General features: G+C 37.8%; 4 protein-coding genes across 6 annotated transcripts; 2 read left to right on the top strand and 2 right to left on the bottom strand.

Annotated features, from left to right (window-relative positions):
- Positions 1–150: 150 nt before the first annotated feature.
- Positions 151–6,410, top strand: LOC109861177 (probable ATP-dependent RNA helicase DHX34). Of its 2 annotated transcripts, XM_020440716.1 has the most exons (15): positions 151–2,055; positions 2,356–2,522; positions 2,597–2,803; positions 2,910–3,042; positions 3,152–3,300; positions 3,367–3,599; positions 3,669–3,855; positions 3,948–4,142; positions 4,216–4,425; positions 4,536–4,904; positions 5,023–5,198; positions 5,283–5,393; positions 5,489–5,610; positions 5,702–5,954; positions 6,067–6,410. In XM_020440716.1, the coding sequence occupies exons 1-15, from the start codon at positions 1,350–1,352 to the stop codon at positions 6,347–6,349; spliced, it is 3,501 nt and encodes a 1,166-aa protein (XP_020296305.1). In that variant the 5' UTR covers positions 151–1,349; the 3' UTR covers positions 6,350–6,410. The 2 variants fall into 2 exon arrangements, with proteins under 2 accessions (XP_020296305.1, XP_020296312.1); XM_020440723.1 differs by lacking the exon at positions 5,283–5,393.
- LOC109861191 (GPI mannosyltransferase 2) lies at positions 4,807–18,440 on the bottom strand. 2 transcript variants are annotated; one of them, XR_002250930.1, is made up of 5 exons: positions 18,056–18,440; positions 17,864–17,950; positions 8,355–8,470; positions 5,012–5,109; positions 4,807–4,897 (listed from the first exon to the last, which is right to left on the bottom strand). XR_002250930.1 is itself a non-coding variant. In XM_020440740.1 (3 exons), exon 3 carries the CDS (start codon positions 8,221–8,223, stop codon positions 6,742–6,744), a length of 1,482 nt encoding a protein of 493 aa, XP_020296329.1. In that variant the 5' UTR covers positions 8,224–8,470; positions 17,864–17,950; positions 18,056–18,440; the 3' UTR covers positions 6,503–6,741. The 2 variants fall into 2 exon arrangements, 1 of the variants encoding a protein (XP_020296329.1); XM_020440740.1 differs by lacking the exons at positions 4,807–4,897; positions 5,012–5,109 and having other exon boundaries at positions 6,503–8,470.
- On the top strand, positions 8,477–17,717 carry LOC109861167 (dual oxidase-like). The gene is made up of 26 exons (XM_020440697.1): positions 8,477–8,728; positions 8,868–9,233; positions 9,407–9,588; positions 9,666–9,909; positions 11,121–11,351; positions 11,474–11,557; positions 12,036–12,121; positions 12,199–12,486; positions 12,576–12,751; positions 12,868–12,992; positions 13,077–13,271; positions 13,351–13,464; positions 13,580–13,719; positions 13,853–14,116; positions 14,220–14,360; positions 14,458–14,633; positions 14,709–15,229; positions 15,326–15,553; positions 15,754–15,847; positions 15,933–16,143; positions 16,252–16,372; positions 16,469–16,698; positions 16,795–16,953; positions 17,018–17,173; positions 17,251–17,379; positions 17,531–17,717. Exons 1-26 carry the CDS (start codon positions 8,518–8,520, stop codon positions 17,657–17,659), a joined length of 5,001 nt encoding a protein of 1,666 aa, XP_020296286.1. The 5' UTR covers positions 8,477–8,517; the 3' UTR covers positions 17,660–17,717.
- On the bottom strand, positions 9,957–11,114 carry LOC109861210 (pyruvate dehydrogenase E1 component subunit beta, mitochondrial-like). The gene has a single exon (XM_020440765.1). It carries the CDS (start codon positions 11,037–11,039, stop codon positions 9,957–9,959), a length of 1,083 nt encoding a protein of 360 aa, XP_020296354.1. The 5' UTR covers positions 11,040–11,114.
- Positions 18,441–18,578: the final 138 nt, after the last annotated feature.

Here is an 18,578-nt window from a genome sequence, read left to right as displayed (position 1 = left end):
ATGCTTATTCGCGGATCTTTGTTAATTAAAATCTCAGTAACTATTGCGAATCTAGCAAAATGGTATAGAACTTTTCGACTCAGTTTTATTCCTTCTACCTGCCTACGAGAGATTGTACGGCTATTCTGGGACACCCTGTATATATTCCATTATTCATTTTCTAAAAATATCTAAAGGAAAGAAAAGTTGATTATCTGCGAATATATCGACTTTCATCGTGTGACACGTTACAGAATCCAAGGTCTCGGTACACATCAGTGCATCTCTCTCTTTCTTTCTCTCTTGAGAGAATATATATATATATATATTTCGATAAAAAGTTACTTGACCGGAAAAAGTCCGCGCGCGCGCGCGCGCGCGAAAATAGATTTCCAAGAATAAAAATCCCAGACGAATTGCAAAATAATTCGTAATAACAATCGATGTTCAAAGTCCGGCCTTGCATTTGAATCAATTTCGAGATATCGAATCCGACTGTGATTACCGGGCCGAAAAATGAGTCATGAAGATTTGTTTCTTTGTTACACCGCAATCTGTGACAACAATCCGCGCCGATTGTTTTTTCTCTTACGTTTTTTCGAGATTAATTTGTATCATGGCTATCTTTTTTGTTCAAGTGCAAGGAGTGTAAGATGGTCTCGGGAATAAAGAACAGACCCGTAAAACGAGCTGAAGTTGCGCTTGAATCGGAGATTCAAGTCGGAAAACGTATCAGGAAAACATGATTCGAAGAAGTGGCACGGAGACCTTTTAGCAGTGGCGCTAATTTCAAAGCACGAGTTACGCAAATGTGTGTACAAATTGTTTGTTTTTTGCACACATACGAAACTACAAGTTTCTATATATGTTAATTGTTCTGAAGTTTTCGTTTGAATAAAGTGTGTTTTACAAATATGCAAAGCTTATTTATTATTAACAAAATTGACTTCATACGTACGTTTTTTACAAGTAAATATGCACAGATCGGTACAAATGTTTCCGATAAACTCTAGCTTATCGGATCTCATGATTTAATGATAAAATTCAAAAATTATTTAAATATGCAAACAATTCTTACGGCTGAGGTGTTAAAACTGCGAAGGTTATGTTTACTGTACACGCGCGAGGCTGATGACAAGTGGAAGATAGAGCTCCAGCGACATGAAAATCTTATCAGACAAATGTCTCATTCGTTTAGAAAAATAGCAAATCGTCGCGCGTCATATAAAACAGAGTGTCTTAAACGGGGGAAATAAAAACTTGCTTGTACTTGCGTAAAAAAACACTATGCGTCTCACGACCGAGAAAAGTGAGGTTATATGATGATACATTTACTTTGAGATTTAAACCTGTTGAGACAACGTACCGCGATGTCGTCGGGAAGCAGGTCGAAACATCGCTCGTCCAGCCGGGAACGCGCGCGTGACGACGACAGGAAGAGACATCGCAGAAGCGAGGAACGCGAATCCTCGAGAAACAACCGAGAGAAATGTAAATCCTCCGGTTTCGAATCGCGGGGCGGCTCGTCGTCGAGGGATCGTCGCGAGGAGACTGACGACGATTTCTCTTACGGCAGGTACAAGCACGAATTGAACAAGATCTTCGCGGCCAATCCGAATCTTATCCATGATGTCGCGGACTTTTGGAAGTTTGTCGAGAAGTACGAGTCCGTGAAGAAGCAGTTGGGCGACGGCGAAGAGCACGCGACCGATCCCACTTTAAACTCCATCGGAGTTCCGGACAAGTATCACAAGTCTCATTGTTTGAATTTCAAGCTTTCTCTGTCCCACGGGGAATTATTCGCGCGGGTTCCCGAAGTAAAACAACTGACAAAGTCACGACTGTTGAGATTCAGGGACGTGATAGTTCTGTACTTGGATTTCAAGCAGAAGGAGAAATTTGGCAAGTTGAAAAAGCTGAGAGACATGCAAGCTAATTTGCCTGTCTCTCGTTATAAGGAAGAAATTATGGAAACAGTTAAGAAGGAGAAGGTGGTCATCATTGCGGGAGACACAGGATGTGGCAAATCGACCCAAGTACCTCAGTACTTGTATCAAGCTGGTTTTCAAAAAATAGGTAAAGCATATAATTTAAAAACATTATCTCACTTGTGTGATATAAAATAAAATATATACTCCTGGAGCAAAATAATTGTTAAATTGTATAATTTTGTGTAAAAAGCAAAACTGCATTTATTTTAACATGTTTATTTACTGATGAAAATCTTAATAAAAGCAAAAACATTTGAAAGTACTTAAAAACATACAAGAGAAAATTACACAATTTAATAATTTTTCTCATATTTATCTACTTTTCCTACTTGTGATTTTATTCAACAAGCGTTTAGGTTGTTATTATTCACAATTTATTTTACAGCATGCACACAACCTCGAAGAATAGCCTGTATCTCATTAGCAAAAAGAGTTACTTTTGAAACTTTGAGTGAGAACCTTAGCAAAGTTGGATATCAGATACGTTTTGAAAAACAGAAGAACCAAGAGACAAACATTCTGTTCATAACTGAAGGTTTATTGCTACGACAGGTAATTTCAGTATCTTTAAATTAAAATGTCCAAATATTTTTCAGATTTTTAAACATCTTGTTTCTCGCTTTTAGCTATCTGGTGAAGCCGTATTATCCACATACGATGTCATAGTCTTGGATGAAGTGCATGAGCGTCACTTACATGGAGATTTTTTATTAGGCATTATGAAATGTATTATTAATCAAAAGTCTGATTTGAAACTGGTTTTAATGTCAGCCACTATTAATATAGAGCTGTTTAGTAATTATTTTGCAAAGGAAGATGTTAAAGTAATAGAAGTAAGTCCACATCGTATACATAAAAAATGTTAAATATTTCACATAATTTAATACTTTACTGTTATGTAATATGTTGCTATTAAACACTGCTTTTTCACATATGTAGGTTCCTGGAAGATTGTATCCTATTCAACTGCTCTATCGTCCTGTAACTATAGATGACCTCAAATATAAAAATGATCGATTTAATCCAAGTCCATATGTACAAATATTGCAAATAATTGACAAAAAATATCCAGGTAAGAAGACTCCATCTTCATAAATACAGTGATAATATAGGCAAATAGGAAAATGAATAGCAATAAAAATAAGTAAATTTATATTTATAACAATTACAATATATTTTAGTCGACGAGAAAGGTGATTTGTTAATATTTCTGAGTGGAATAAGTGAAATTACCGCTGTTGTGGACGCTGCCAAAGAATATAGTATGAAAAAAAATAATTGGATAGTTTTACCGCTCCATAGTACCCTTTCTATCGCTGAACAAGATAAGGTATAACATTATAAAAAAAGAATCATGAAAGAACATCGAAGAATCTTTTCTTATCATTTTTTCTAGGTATTTGATTACGCACCTGAAGGTGTTAGAAAATGCATTGTTGCAACCAACATTGCGGAAACTTCTATTACCATAGACGGAATCAGATTTGTCGCTGATAGTGGAAAAGTGAAAGAGATGAGTTATGATCCGTCATGTAAAATGCAAAGATTAAAAGAATTCTGGATCAGTAAAGCTAGCGCGGAACAAAGGAAAGGAAGAGCTGGTAGAACTGGACCTGGAGTTTGTTATAGGTTTGTTCGATATCATCTATTATATTACTGATAAACTAGAGGTAAATAACATTGTGTGATCTCTTATAGAATTTATTCGGAGGAAGAATATAACATGCTGGAAAGATATTCGACGCCAGAATTGCAACGCGTACCGTTGGATTCTTCGCTATTACAAATGATAGCGATGGGACTTCCTGACGCACGCAAATTTCCCTTTATAGAACCACCACCGGCCGATAGCATCGAAAATGCTATACTTTCTTTGAAAGATCACGTTCGTATTTCATTATAAATTTATTTCAGTTTATTTTTTCTCTGTTTAAAAATAAATTATTGTAACGTAAAGAATTAATTATTTTTCATCAGGGTGCACTTACGGATAATGAGAAGATCACGTGTATTGGTAAAACGTTAGCGCGGCTACCCGTTGATATTACAATAGGAAAGATGTTGATAATGGGATCTATTTTCCATCAAGTGGAGCCCGTATTGTCACTAGCCGCTGCGTTGAGTATACAAAATCCGTTCACTAACAGATCGTACAGAGACGCCGAATGCGAGGTAACTAATATTGACATAAGAAACACAATTACGTCAAAATTTAATTCCGCAATGAAACGGTGATATATTGAAGACATCTAGAAAGAAGTTAGAATCTGATCACGGTGATCCAATAACGTTACTGAACGCGTTTAAAGAATGGCTGGAGGTGAAGCAGGAAAGCGCTCAAGAATACAGAGGTAGCAGCAGCAGTAGCCGAAAATGGTGTAGAAGAAGAGGTCTGGAAGAACAGCGCTTCTACGAAATGACGAAGTTGAGAACTCAATTTAAAGAATTACTTCAAGTTAGTAACACATTTAAGACATATATTTTTCACAAATATATTAATAAAAATTTATTCAATGGGTTTTATAAAATATCTTAATCTATGTTTCTGGGTAACGTTCTATACAGGATTGCAGCTTACTCAAAAGTCTGCCGGAACCAAATTCCTCCATGACGAGCGCCGAGCGTGCGATGAGACATGGAGAACTAAAACTTCTGAAATCTCTGAAAAGAACTTACAAACAGAGTGAACCCAGACGGCGTAAACAATTAAAAGTAGAAAAATTCGACATACAGTTGGAAGACAATGACGAAGACAATGGAGAACTTGATATAAAGGACATAGAGTTTCGAATGAGAAATGACTCGAGCCAGGTGCAGAATCTGTTGACCGCGTCCACCGCTTGTAGCTACAAGGATCTAACAATGTTGAAGTTGATATTATGTAGTGGTTTATATCCGCAATTTGCTTGTGCCGACGAATTCAATTACTGCAAGGTAAAAAAATGTATATATATAATACGTACACATATAATTTATCTCTTTATAAGTCAATTATTATATTAAATATTCTACGTGTTAACACATGAATACATGTTTCTTACTTATTACATAGTCTATGAGCGAGCAATTATTTCACACGAAAGCAAAGCCGTACGTTGCTTTGCATCCGATGAGCTTCTTCGGAAATCATCCGCAAGTTCTGCAAATCGAAGAAACGGATACTGTAGCAATACCAGGCTTTAAGAGCAAATCTCCAGTTAGTTCTAAACATCAGATATTGGCGTATCTGTAAGTTTTTTTTTATTTGTCTTTATATTAGTCGTACAAACGTATAACTGTAATAGTTTGTCAGATATAAGTTAACGTTGACAGATCTCTTTTGGAAACTACAAAACCGTATCTAGTGAATACTTTGAGAATGCCGGCTGCACAAACGTTGCTATTATTTGCACGCGAAATAGATACTAACAGTACGTTTTCTATGTAAGTAACTTTTTCTAAATTTGCACATTTATATGTGTATAGAATTTAATAATAGAAAAGAATAGAAAAGCATAAGATAGATCTCTATCTTGCAGAATAGTATGTGATTCGTGGTTGATGTTGGAATTCCCTGTTCCTGACAGCGGTCAAACGTTATTGATGAAAGCTGCTAAATTACGAAATAAATGGGAATTTTTATTGAATCAACAGTTGCAAGGTAGGAAGCACGTACACACATTCAATTTCATTTTTTTTTTTTTTTTTATAATTAATAGATTTCTATAGAAAAATTAATATCAATATTTTAGGATTCGAAAATAACGAAAGAAAAGATTTTGATAAAATTGAGCAAAGTCTTACGCAAGAACTGATCGAATATATGCACACTACAGTGCCGTATACCATAAAACGACTGTTACCAGCCGATTTAAAGACAATATATGTTCGCGATGGCAATAACGACATGAGTGTAGAACCCAATCCTTTTCACCCTGATTTCAAGAGTGTACCGAATGTAATTAAAGGTGGAGTCTACGTAACAGACAGTATTACATACAATTGGTAAGTGAAAAAACGCACCGTTACCGTGCGTAAAGTTATTTAAATTCCACGACGACTAAAAATTGTTAAACGAGCTTAATGTTGCATTAATCAACGTTTAATCACGTTACAGCATAAGGGAAACCGAATGGAGTGAATATCTAATCGCACAAATGTTCGAAACCGAATGGCATTGTCAAAATTGTGATTTTCAAGCGACTCTTTGTAGTATAGAAAAACTTCAGCATCAGAATTCTTGCACTGTTACAAACGCAAAAGACGAGATCGACAGAGAACGTGAAAATAAAACGCGCAAACCCAATAGTCAAGCGTACGAATGTCCTGATTGTTCGCAAACACTGTATCTCACACCTATTGAAATATTAAAGCATAAAAAGCTACATATTAAAAGCTAATGTTTAAAATATCTGCCACGTAATCTGTACATACAATTGAAATATATGTATTTATTTTACACAGAGAAATAACATATATATATATATATATATATATAAAATAGAAATATCTATAAATAAAACAGATTTTCTATGTAAATAAATATGCAAAAATATTTTTTTAAATGACTGATATTCATTCGCAAAATTCTCACATGATGATATCTACATACATAAATATTCATGTGTTTCAACAACTTTTACGCACACGTATACAATTCATTCTTGCCTGCAAAGAATCTGCAAATCATTTTCAACATCAATATATCTCCGATGTAATTAAAAAAAAAAAAAGAAATGCATTTTATAATAAATAAACATACGTTCACGTATGTCTACGGAACGTAATCGTGTCAAGTCCAAGGTAAGAAATTCGAAAACATGAAACATCCTACAATCGTGTATCCTATAAAATACAATAGCACAAGTTTGTCTCGCGTTGTGTATCGTTTTTGTGATAAGAAAAATACTTTCCATCTGGAGTACGCGTTCTCGCCAATCTCGTATTCGGAATCAACGCGATCGTGAGACATGATCGAGGCGCAGTACCAATATATCAGAGGGCTCGCGGAGCACAATAGACGCGTACTGATCTGGATGTGTGCGAACAATAGACAAAATATCGTTAGAAATAATCCGTGAGCCACAAAGACGAACATAATTAACGGATACGTCTGAGCACTTTCACGTTTTGTTTTTCTATCGAATAAACCTAGCGAATACAATTCGTCCTTGTGTTCACGGACAAACTCTTTTGCGCATCGCAGAGTGATATACAATATCGGAAAAGCCAAAATAAAATTTGGTATCTGTTTGAAGTTGTAATATTCCAAAAACCCGACGTTCCAGTACGTTTTTTGCACGTACGAATAAGCTAAAGGCACGCGAGCGTTGCACCACGCTGACTCCGTCATCCCCGGTTGAACGAGATTATTTTTCGCGGCATATCGCGCGACGTGAACAGGCGGCGACGACTTATTGTGATCAAACAGAGAGGTGCAGAATTTCGCGTAGTTGTACATCTGCAAGAGGCAAAACGGAGCTAACGATATGATCGCCGTGCTAAACACGGCAAAACAGTCTCTTAACGTGACTAGTCGCGAAACACGTCGCAAGAACAATAAAAATCGCCACTTTCCTTGTTGTCCGTCCGTATCTTTCCACGCGACATCGCACAAATGCCTGAGTCCGAAATAAACGGGAAAACCGATATTGATCATGCCGTTCGATCTCGTTAAGATCGACAAACCTAACGGATAGCAAACGTTAGGTAAGCGTTCTATGCTCGCGCGCATGATATAAAACGTTAAATAAGCGAACAAAGATTCGGAATACGCAGCCGAGAAGAATATGCTAGCCGGGTTCGCGCAGTAAAGTATCGCCGCTTTGTACGCCGTTACGGTGTTCTGAAACACGCGTTCCGTGAGATCGTAGAGAACAAGAGCCGACTTGACGAAACACGCGAAGTTAAGAAAAACCGCGGCGAGGATCATCGCGCTTTGAATATTTAACGTCACGGGACAAACCTTCGACAAAAAAGTGGCGAGAACGCGAATCGAGATCGGATACAACGGATAAAACGCGAGACTGTTCTCGTACGTGTATCCGTATCTCGCGACATGCAGAAAATATTCCCCGTCCCATCGCGTTAGACCGTTGAATAAGAAATAAACCGCCCGATCCCACGGAGAAACTTCCTCCGAGGGATCCGAGGGTCGTCTGAACGCGTCTGCCTGATGATCGGGAACTAACGCATTGAAAATAACTTGCAACATAAATATCGCGAGTCTGCTGACGATTGCAAACCAGAAGACCTTCCTTCTCGGCGCGTACATTTTTCGATACGCGCTCGTTTACAAACGACGAATAATTTTTGCAATATATCTATTCCCGTAAACGTGACGTAAAATTACGGAATGAGAGAGCTCGTAATCATTTTCCGCTCTCGTGGTTTATTTATATTTACCAATGATTCACATTTTTGGTTTCCTGCGTGTATTATCACACAGAGAGGAAGTGAGTCGGGTGAAATTGTGTGAACTATCTCTTGCGGTATCGTTGGAGCTGTGCCGGTAGACAGTTCTGAAACAGAAGTTTTACGGAACACAATAGATATTTTTTTTTTCCCAATGTCACGTTGCAATATATATATTATATTAAGTTTATTTGCGATAATTAATTTTTTCTTAATTAACGCGCAACAACAAGAACCGCAGCAGCCGCAACAACAAAAACCGCAGGAGCCGCAACAACAAAAACCGCAGGAGCCGCAACAACAGATTACAACAACTTCTACGACTCCACCTGCTCCACCTGCACCTACTCCAGATCCGAATAAATGTACGTTTGTATCGTTTTTGTGCACATAGATTTCGTACGAGTGTTATTGCTGTTGTTTTTCTTGCTCGCTCTTGCTTTTTCATTTTTTTTTTCTTAAGCCAAAATGATGTCGAAACACAGAAATGCTTTCGAATTGCAGATTTTAAAAAACCGGATAAAAAACTGAGCGACAAAACCTACGCTGAAGATTTAACAGATTTTTTGTTTACCGGATGTTGGGGTAAGAGTAAAAACGACAAATCAAATGTAAACAACAAATGTCGAACGTATCGCGCAGCAACCGAGTATCCCGGTTACAACGGATGGAACAACAACATTGGCAAACCAGAACTGGGCGCGGTCGATACCTCGTTGCTGAGAAAATTGCCGGCGGCTTATGAAGACGGAGTGAACAAGCCTTCGGGCTCAAACAGGCCGGAGCCATTAGAGATAAGTGAGAAGCTGCTGAGTGGAAAAATTGGAACTAAATCGAAAAGAGGAAGAAACGTTCTACTTGTATTTTTTGGTACGCGGAAACGATTTATATTCATTTTCTCCACAGGACCTCTTTCTCTGAACTCAGATTTGTAAATTTGCGAAAAGTCAGAATAGTCGTTTAAATGTTTTTAGGAGTTAGAGATAGTCTCACAACACAATATATTAGCGTAATAAGTTCTAAAAAAAAAAACTTATGCCTAGGTCAACACGTGGCGGCGGAAATTGTAGATGCTCAGAGGCCGGCATGTCCACCAGAATATTTCAATATAAACGTTACGGAAGACCATCCGTACAGAAAAGAACCGGGTCACACGCAAATGCCCTTTTTACGTACTATGTACAATCGACAAACGGGCCAGGCGACAAATAATCCTCGTCAACAGGTACTCTTAAAGGATGGAGTCCTGTTAAACAAACGATATTATTTACAATATAAATTCTAACATGTGACACATTGCAGTTGAACGGGGTTACGCCATTCCTGGACGGTGGGGCGATTTACGGCACGTCCAAAGCATGGTCGAACTTCTTAAGAACAAACGCTGACGGAATATTGGAACCAAATGGCAAACTCGCGTCGTCCCATTCCGATGGATATCCCGACATCAACACCGTCCGATTACCAATGGCGAATCCACCGCCGCCTACTCGTCATCACGAATACGTGTCGCAGCATCACACCGAGAGCGTCACCAGATTTTTCAGTAAGCAAGATTTGTTTTTATTTTCAAACAAAAACAATCAAGAGATATTAGATTTTCGTGCCGCAAACGCGTTTAGCCGCGTCGACTATGTGATGATCCTTCGGGGTGCACTCGTCCTCAATCTTCTCCGAGTAAGGCATGGGAACGTCGACGCCGGTGCATCGAACCGCGGGTGCGTCCAGCTGAAAGAACACCGGATTCTCCATCACCGTCGAGACGATTTCAGATCCTACTCCGCATCTGGGCCAGCCCAGCTCGACGGTCATCAGTCTGTGCGTCTTGCCGATCGACTTGAATATGGCATCCCAGTCTAAGGGTCTCAGCGAGCGCAGATTAATTACCTCCGCTTGGATTCCCTGTCCGGCCAGTGTCTCGGCCGCCTGTAGCGTGTACACATACGCCTGACCGTGCGTCACTAAAGTGATGTGTTTACCGGGTCTCTCCACTTTTGCCTTGCCGAAGGGTATCAGATAGTCTTTGTCCATGGCCTCGTCGGACACGGGAAACTCGAGATTGTAGAGCAGCTCGCTCTCCAACATGATTACAGGATCGGGGTCACGCACGGCCATTTTCAAACAGCCTCTGTAATCCTCGCAGGTGGACGGCGACACGACTTTCAGACCGGGCACGCTCATGTACCACGCGGCGAAGCACTGCGAGTGCTGAGCGGCCAGGCCTTTCGCGTTACCGTTGGGACCTCGAAACAGAATAGGAACCGGATATCTGCCAGCGGACATATAGAGGTTCTTCGCGGCGCCGTTGACGACACGGTCGATCGCTTGCATTGAGAAGTTAAAGGTCATGAATTCGCATATCGGTCGTAGACCCAGAAGCGCCGCGCCAATGGCCATGCCGCAGAATCCAGCTTCCGAGATCGGCGTGTCGATTAATCTCTTGTCGCCGTACTTCTTCCAGAGACCGCGCGTTATCTTGTAAGCGCCATCGAACTCGGCCACTTCCTCTCCCAGTATGAACACCTTTTCGTCCCGAGCCAGTTCTTCGTCGAGCGCTTTGTTAAGCGCGTCTCGCACCGTCATCTTCGTGACCGATCTGCGGAATATTCTATCTATAAGGACACGGTGTGTCGTTCGCAATATCGATTTAACGCTTAACCGTTGAACAAAATGCATCTTGCACGAATAAAATATAATTTATTTGTTAAATATAAATCGGTATTTAGTTCTATTGACACGCGCAATCGTGTGTTCTAGAACTGGGAAATCCACGAGGGAATGAGAATCCGTTTCTCTTGACTTTCGACGTAATATGGTTCAAATGGCACAATGTTCTGGCTACTCATATCAAACGTCTCAATCCAAGTTGGCGAAGCGACAGAATTTACAACGAGGCTCGCAAATGGGTGATAGCAACTCAGCAACACATTGTCGTCGACGAATGGTTACCCGCGTGGTTGGGAGGCGATGGTCTTCCTAAGTATAATGGTACGAAACAGAAGAATCAGTTAACACACACACACACGTATATACCGATGTAAAATGTATACTTTTACTTGTAATTTACTTGTATGATTCAAAAACCTAATGATTCATATGTTGCTTTGAAGGTTACGATTCTAATATCGATCCGCAGATAGAACAGTTTTTCCAAACGGCCGCTTTTCGCTTCGGGCACACTTTAGTGCCATCAGGTAAATAATGCATGCAATCTTTGTTGTATACATATAATTGTTACACAAATATTGTTTGTTCCGTAATCACGTTTTATTAAACCGAGTCAATTAATAAATAAAACGATAATTTTTGTATTATGAATTACCTGCTATTATTCATATGTTTGCGAGTTTTATTTTGTTTGCAACCACAAGGTGATACAAAAACGATTCTATTCTAACACGTGTGTACGCGTCAATTAATGCTCGTATTAGTAATTGAAACTAATATCTAGAAAAATATATCGTAATATCCTAACAATAAATTGTCAATTTTTTCTTAAATGTGAAATGGCGTGAGCAATCTAATCGTATGATAAGTATTTCTTATTTTTCATTCACACTGTATATAATGAAATAAGTTCGTTATACGGTGAATAATATGGTCTAGATTTACTACTAAAAGAATTAAATATACACATATATGACAATAACGAAAATATTGCAACAATATCAGGTGTGTATCTGCGCAACTATGGGAGAAACAATTGCATGTTGGAACCACATCCGGTCAGAACGTGCAATAATTATTGGATGTCACAGGTATTCTTGTTGAGAATTACGATGTTTCGTCGAGAGAGTGCAAGTGCAATGCACGACTGAGAATCGTTTGTGTTTAGAATTCTCTTTATGCCAAGTCAACAAAATTGAATATCGGTGCCAATGATACCGCTGAGAAATTGGTCATGGGAATGGCTGTTCAATTGTGCGAAGAAGAGGATCACAGAATCGTAAAGGATCTGCGAGGCAGTTTGTACGGTCCGTTGGAATTCTCACGAAGGGATCTGATGGCCCTCAACGTGCAACGAGGACGTGACCACGGAGTACCTGATTACAATAGCGCTCGTCGCGCGTACGGTCTGCATGAAGTTAAAAGCATAAACCATTTTACTTATTTGGACGATAAGGTACGCTCTACAAAAGCCATCGACTTGTATACATATATATATATATACATATATACAATCACAGCATTGTCATTCATGTCTCATTTAAGACAAAACAAGAATTTCTCAGACTGTATAACAACTCGCTCGATGACGTGGATGTTTGGATAGGCGGGCTATTGGAGACTAACGATGGGCCTGGGACGTTGTTTCAAAACATCACCAGAGATCAATTCCAGCGAATACGCGACGGTGATAGATTCTGGTACAACAACACCTCGAACAAGTAAATAATCATAAATTGCGGATAGATTTTACTTTCCTTTATGACTACCTAGGATGAACACTCAATTTCCATAGTACATAATTAATTTTGTAAACCTAATACAATCTCATTTGTAGACTCTTTCTTGATGAAGAAGTTGACAGACTGAAGCAACTGAAATTTTACGACATATTGATGTGTGTGTTCCCGAAGATGGAATATAATGATATTCAAAAAAGTATCTTTAGAGTACCTAGAAGTGGTAAAAGAAAATTATCACACATCATATACAGAAGCTTGAATTTGCCTAATGACAATTGTGTTTCTTAAATATGTATTCTTTTAGAGAACGATTTACACGGTAACTGTAAGACGATTGTTAAACCGGGAGAGTGTAAAGCAGTGCGTGAACCTTGTTTTTACATCAATGAGATCAACGAGAATATTGAGAACTGCACAAAGCCCGGAAGTTATGATTATTATTCTAATAGCGTTGCTTCTTTTATTTTTACGTTTTTAGGTGTATCGATATTTTTATGTGGTAAAAATCACTTGCTATACTCCAATAATAATTATCGAAATGTCGATTGCACGTTATTTAGCGTTTCGTTCTGACGCAGGTTTCATCGCGTTACTTATCTTTAAGATACAACTCAAAGAGAAAGGAAAGTTTTCAACGAAAGAAAAGAACAAGAAAGTGTATAATAGTGACAACATCGACATTATACATTCCGGTGAGTTTTTTCAGAGTAGTAGATAATAATAACAATATTGATGTTTTCTCTAATGACGTAATTAAAATAACCGGTGCTTTTATACGCGTATTGATAAAAATATTTCATAAACTAGCTAGCGAGTGGCAAGAACCGAGAACTTCGCTGAGGCACGTGATATTAGCATTGAATAACAGAAAAAAGCAATTGGAAGTAAAAAATCAGTTGGGAGATTTAATACGCGTGGTGGACTTTCTACCGAACAGCAACATCATGGTACGTTTTTTTTTTACTGCGCAAAACGTACCGATGCGTTTATTAGAGTGTTAATTGAGAAAATATAAAATAAAAAAAATGACAATATGAAAACGTTTTAAAAAAATATAAAATATGTCTGTTTCTTGTACAGATTTATTGTACATCCGACAGTCATTACGCAATGATTCGCGTACATCACAATTACGATTTAGTGTTGAAGTTCGATTCCGAATTTCTGAGAAGTACATTTGTGAAAGCGTTTGAGAAATTTATATCGGAAATCTCGACATCCGAAAATCTATGCTCGCTGCAAATGTTGACAAATATTACACTCACAGCGTTACTCAAGCAAGCAATAACCAAGAAAAATCGCCAAAAAAAATTAGAGATGTTCTTCCGTGTTGTGTTCGCACAGGTATTTTGTTCGGTTTTTTCTGTTTCTTTGGAAGATGCTCAAACAACAAATCAAATTGCTCTCTCTTCGAGAATTTAAATACAAGCTTGTGACGCTTTTTCAGGCGTTTCATATCACGCACACAGAAGAAGAAATGTTACAAATAGACTCGATGGTTGCGAGAGACGTGATCCATACCGAGCTGACCATCATAGAATTCGCGGAAGCTTTGAGTATGAGACCGGACTCCGAATTCGTAAAGAAGGTAACGTTTATACCAAATTTATTTAAACGAATGTAAGGGCAACCGTAGCATGCCGAGAGCATGAGTACGTTCATTTATAAATTATTACATCGCGCAGATATTTAATCTGGCGGATAAAGACAAAAACGGCTTTATATCGTTTCGAGAATTCGTCGATATGTTAGTGATATTTCTAAATGGCACCGCTGAACAGAAGATGAAGTTCATGTTCGATATGTACGACATCAACGGTACGGGAAGACTTAAGCGAGAAGAGTTTTCGAATATGCTGAGGTAACATCGTTAGATCGTCTACAACTAACTGCACGACACGTACGTTTTCTCTGCAATTGTGTGTCGAATTTACAGATCGTTTATGGAGACCAGCAACGCCGACGTAACGGATGACGAGTTGGAAGACTTGGTGCAATCCATGATGTATCACGCTGATCTGGCGGACAAGGAGACTATAAATTTGCAGAACTTCCAGCAAATACTAAGCGACTTCAATGACAAATTCAATTACGCGGAGTTGGAATTTAATGTGCATAGCGCTGGAAAGAGCAGGATTCTTCACGCGGGTGTGAAAACGGTCAGATCAACGTTCATCGGCGAGGTGCAAAAGACGGTGGAAAGTCTGTACGCCGACCCGAGCGAATTACAAGTCAGAGTGGAGGGTAATGTTGAGAGTGAGCAAAAAACAAACGAGAAGAAGGAAAATCGCAGCGAGATCATCGACAAAAACGAGAAAATTGTTGAAGAACCGAAGAAAGAGTTGGACGATTATTGGTACCCCATCATGAAGTACATCGCTAACAAACGATTGCATATATTCTGGACATGTCTGTACACTCTGTTCTTACTTGGCATCTTCGTCGAACGAGTTTACTGTACGTTCTTTCGAAAAACTTTTTACATAAGAGTCTAATTTTTCATTTTTTGTTTTTTTTTATGTTTCGATAATAAACGAATAAACGTTACCGCAGCCTTTTCGAAGGAAAACGCTTCTGGTTTGAGACAAATATTGGGATACGGTCTGGCCGTGACGAAAGGTTCGGCCGCGCCTATGATGCTCGCTTATTCCACACTGTTGGTCGTGATGTGCAACAACACCATTACTTTTCTGAGAACCACAATTCTGCAATTCTACATTCCTTTCGATTCGGCGATAGAAATGCACAAATACGTCGCCTGTTGGGCCCTGATCTTCACCGGTAAGAAACCTCTCTTTGTCCCTTTCACCTTTGACGTTTTGAAACTCTCTTCTCTTACTTTAATTCTTAAAGTAGACTTGTCATTTTATCGATTATGTATAAAAAAAACAAAAAGTTACACGTATAACACATTTGCCATCAAAATTTGTAAAAATTTATACACGCACTTCATAATTAATTCTATATCTTGAAACATTTAGTTTTACACGTAGTCGGACACGGCTTCAACTTCTATCACATATCCACGCAAACCGCCGATGATCTGACTTGCTTGTTTCGCAATTATTTTCACGCGTGAGTGTTTATGTGATTTTTTTTCTATATTATTCGAACTTGTGATTAGTATTAGTATCAACTGTGAGATTATTGAAACTTATAGAACACACGAACTTCCCAAATTTCACTACTGGTGTTGGTACACGATAACAGGTGTAACGGGAGTACTTTTAACTATTTTGACTGGATTGATATTTATATGTTCATTGTCGATTGTACGTAAATCATTCTACAACTGGTTCTCTCTTGTACATTCTTTATATCCGCTTTTTTACATATTCACAATTTTGCACGGTATTGGGAGATTAGTACAGGTAATTACTTATGTAAATTTATGTACGTATGTTTCACATAATATTACTAAAATATTCTCAATGTTTCTTGTATCAATGGATATTATTTTGATTTCTTAATCTTAACAGGGACCGAATTTTCATTACTACTTTCTAGGCCCAGTAATTTTATTTACTCTCGATAAAGTTGCAACTGCGACCAGAAAAACAATAAAGATACCGATACTCAAAGCAGAAATACTGCCATCAGGTAGTCTTGACATCATTACATCGTCATTTTTGCATATTCTTTTTGCAACCTTTTTACAACAGTTATTTGTATAATTGTACGCTACATTTTGTACAGGTGTGACATGTATAATATTTCCAAAGCCTATGAATTTTCAATATTTATCTGGCCAGTGGATCAGAATAGCATGTCCAGCATTAAAGACAAATGAATGTCATCCGTTTACTCTGTCCTCTGCACCGCATGAAACAAATTTAAGTATACACATTCGTGCAGTTGGACCATGGACCATAAATATCAGAGAACACCTGGAACTGTGTAAATTGTCTAATAAAAATCTTCCAGTGGTAAATTCTCTATGTGTGTTGTAAAAAGTTCAAGCTCTTATCATCTCATTTTATTTACATATCAACTCTTTTACATTATCTTCTTATCCACTTGAGATTCATATTGATGGTCCGTACGGAGAAGGACATCAAGATTGGGACAAATACAAAGTGTCAATCATGGTTGGCGGTGGTATAGGTGTTACACCTTTTGCGTCGGTACTCAAAGATATTGTTTTCAAGTCACATTGCAAACTACATTTTGGTTGCAAAAAGGTAACAACGCTATCGTTAGTGCTATGATAAAAATAATGTGTAAGCATGTAAAAATATTCGACAGGTATATTTCCTATGGGTGACGAGAACGCAGAAGCAATTTGAATGGATGGTCGATATATTAAGAGAACTAGAGAAAGCAGATGTCAATAACACAGTATCAATTCACATCTTTGTCACTCAATTTTATCAAAAGTTTGACCTTCGTACAATACTTTTAGTAAGACATCTAAATAGAAAATGTTATTTTTAACACACATGAGACTTCATAATGTAACTATATAATGTTATTTCTAGTATATCTGCGAACGTCATTTCCAAAAGATTTCAAATAAATCTTTGTTTACTGGCCTAAAAGCGGTAACACACTTTGGGCGTCCAAAGTTTTCTCAATTTTTTACTTCTATACAAAAGTTACATCCTTCGGTAAGTACAGAGATATCTACTGCCAATAACCACATTTACTCTCTGTGCAATTTCTTGACTTATCTTTCTTATAATTTATAACTATTGTTATTGTTACATATGTATAACATTGTATTCTCTTTGTATTTCTCTTAAATGACTCTTGTTTCAGACAAGCAAGATTGGAGTTTTCAGTTGTGGTACACCGGCTTTAACACAAGCAGTAGATACAGCTTGTAAGACAATTAATATAAGAGAAATCAATGGCACATTATTTCAACATCATTATAAAAGTTTTTAGCTTATATAATTATATATAAAATGCTCTCCTAAATTAATTTTTATAAAAAAACACTATAAAGTATATAAATATAAAGTATATAAATTTATTCCTGTTATATTCTAATTATCTCATCTCGTTGCTTAACAAAATGTTTATCATCTACTTCAATCAATGTGCCATGTCTCTTACATATAAATATAGTGAGTAAAAAATTAAACATACTTATGCAAGAAAGACCACAGTTGCAGTTTTCGCAGAGAAAACTTCGAATTTGTTCATTTGTCAGTCTAGATGAAAGTTCCCGCCATTCTAAAAATGTTAAAAATAAATGCATGAATGAGGTGACCCAACCTAATCTAACCACCAAAACAAATTTCTTTACTTTGCATTAATTATATACAATACAATACATACATGTCATTGAAACCGCATTTTATTCAATACAAGATTTGCATCAAATAATCCATAATGTTAACACTGCTATGAAACTATCAGAGATCAGAGAGAATAACGAGATAACAATATTAGTCAAGTGATCATCCGCCATGACTATGGGCTCTTTCCAGCTACGTACAGTGTACACTAGGTCTGTTCTTTTTATCTGAACTGGCTGCACTAGTTTATCTTTTTTACTCCACATTGGAAAAATAAAGATAAACTCTGAACTAGTATAGCCAGTTCAAGTAAAAAAAACAGACTTACTGTGTTACATAAGTGTCACCTGTGTACATACGTAGGTGGAAAGCACTAACAGATTTTTCATATTGCCCTGGCCGCTCTCAGTTTTTTTTCTTTAGCCACTTAGGCTGTGTTCAGTTAAGCAAGATGGAACGAACTAATGGAGGAAATGCAGGAAATACAGGAATTGGAACTAATGAATTCCTATATTTCCTGCATTTCCTCCATTAGTTCGTTCCATCTTGCTTAACTGAACACA

Source organism: Pseudomyrmex gracilis, unplaced genomic scaffold (genome assembly GCF_002006095.1).
Source record: "Pseudomyrmex gracilis isolate BER0280 unplaced genomic scaffold, ASM200609v1 scaffold_8, whole genome shotgun sequence".
Taxonomy (NCBI): domain Eukaryota; kingdom Metazoa; phylum Arthropoda; class Insecta; order Hymenoptera; family Formicidae; genus Pseudomyrmex; species Pseudomyrmex gracilis.
This window is presented reverse-complemented; position numbering and strand designations above follow the sequence as displayed.

Bases quoted from the DNA above. Each gene is read 5' to 3' on its own strand.
- LOC109861177 (XM_020440716.1), top strand. From the start codon at position 1,350: ATGTCGTCGGGAAGCAGGTCGAAACATCGCTCGTCCAGCCGGGAACGC. The intron at 2,056-2,355 runs GTAAAGCATATA...TTTATTTTACAG, and splicing joins AGCTGGTTTTCAAAAAATAG to CATGCACACAACCTCGAAGA. The intron at 5,955-6,066 runs GTAAGTGAAAAA...ATCACGTTACAG, and splicing joins GACAGTATTACATACAATTG to CATAAGGGAAACCGAATGGA.
- LOC109861191 (XM_020440740.1), bottom strand. From the start codon at position 8,223: ATGTACGCGCCGAGAAGGAAGGTCTTCTGGTTTGCAATCGTCAGCAGA.
- LOC109861167 (XM_020440697.1), top strand. From the start codon at position 8,518: ATGTCACGTTGCAATATATATATTATATTAAGTTTATTTGCGATAATT. The intron at 9,234-9,406 runs GTACGCGGAAAC...ACTTATGCCTAG, and splicing joins CGTTCTACTTGTATTTTTTG to GTCAACACGTGGCGGCGGAA. The intron at 12,993-13,076 runs GTAAAAGAAAAT...GTATTCTTTTAG, and splicing joins CTTTAGAGTACCTAGAAGTG to AGAACGATTTACACGGTAAC.
- LOC109861210 (XM_020440765.1), bottom strand. From the start codon at position 11,039: ATGCATTTTGTTCAACGGTTAAGCGTTAAATCGATATTGCGAACGACA.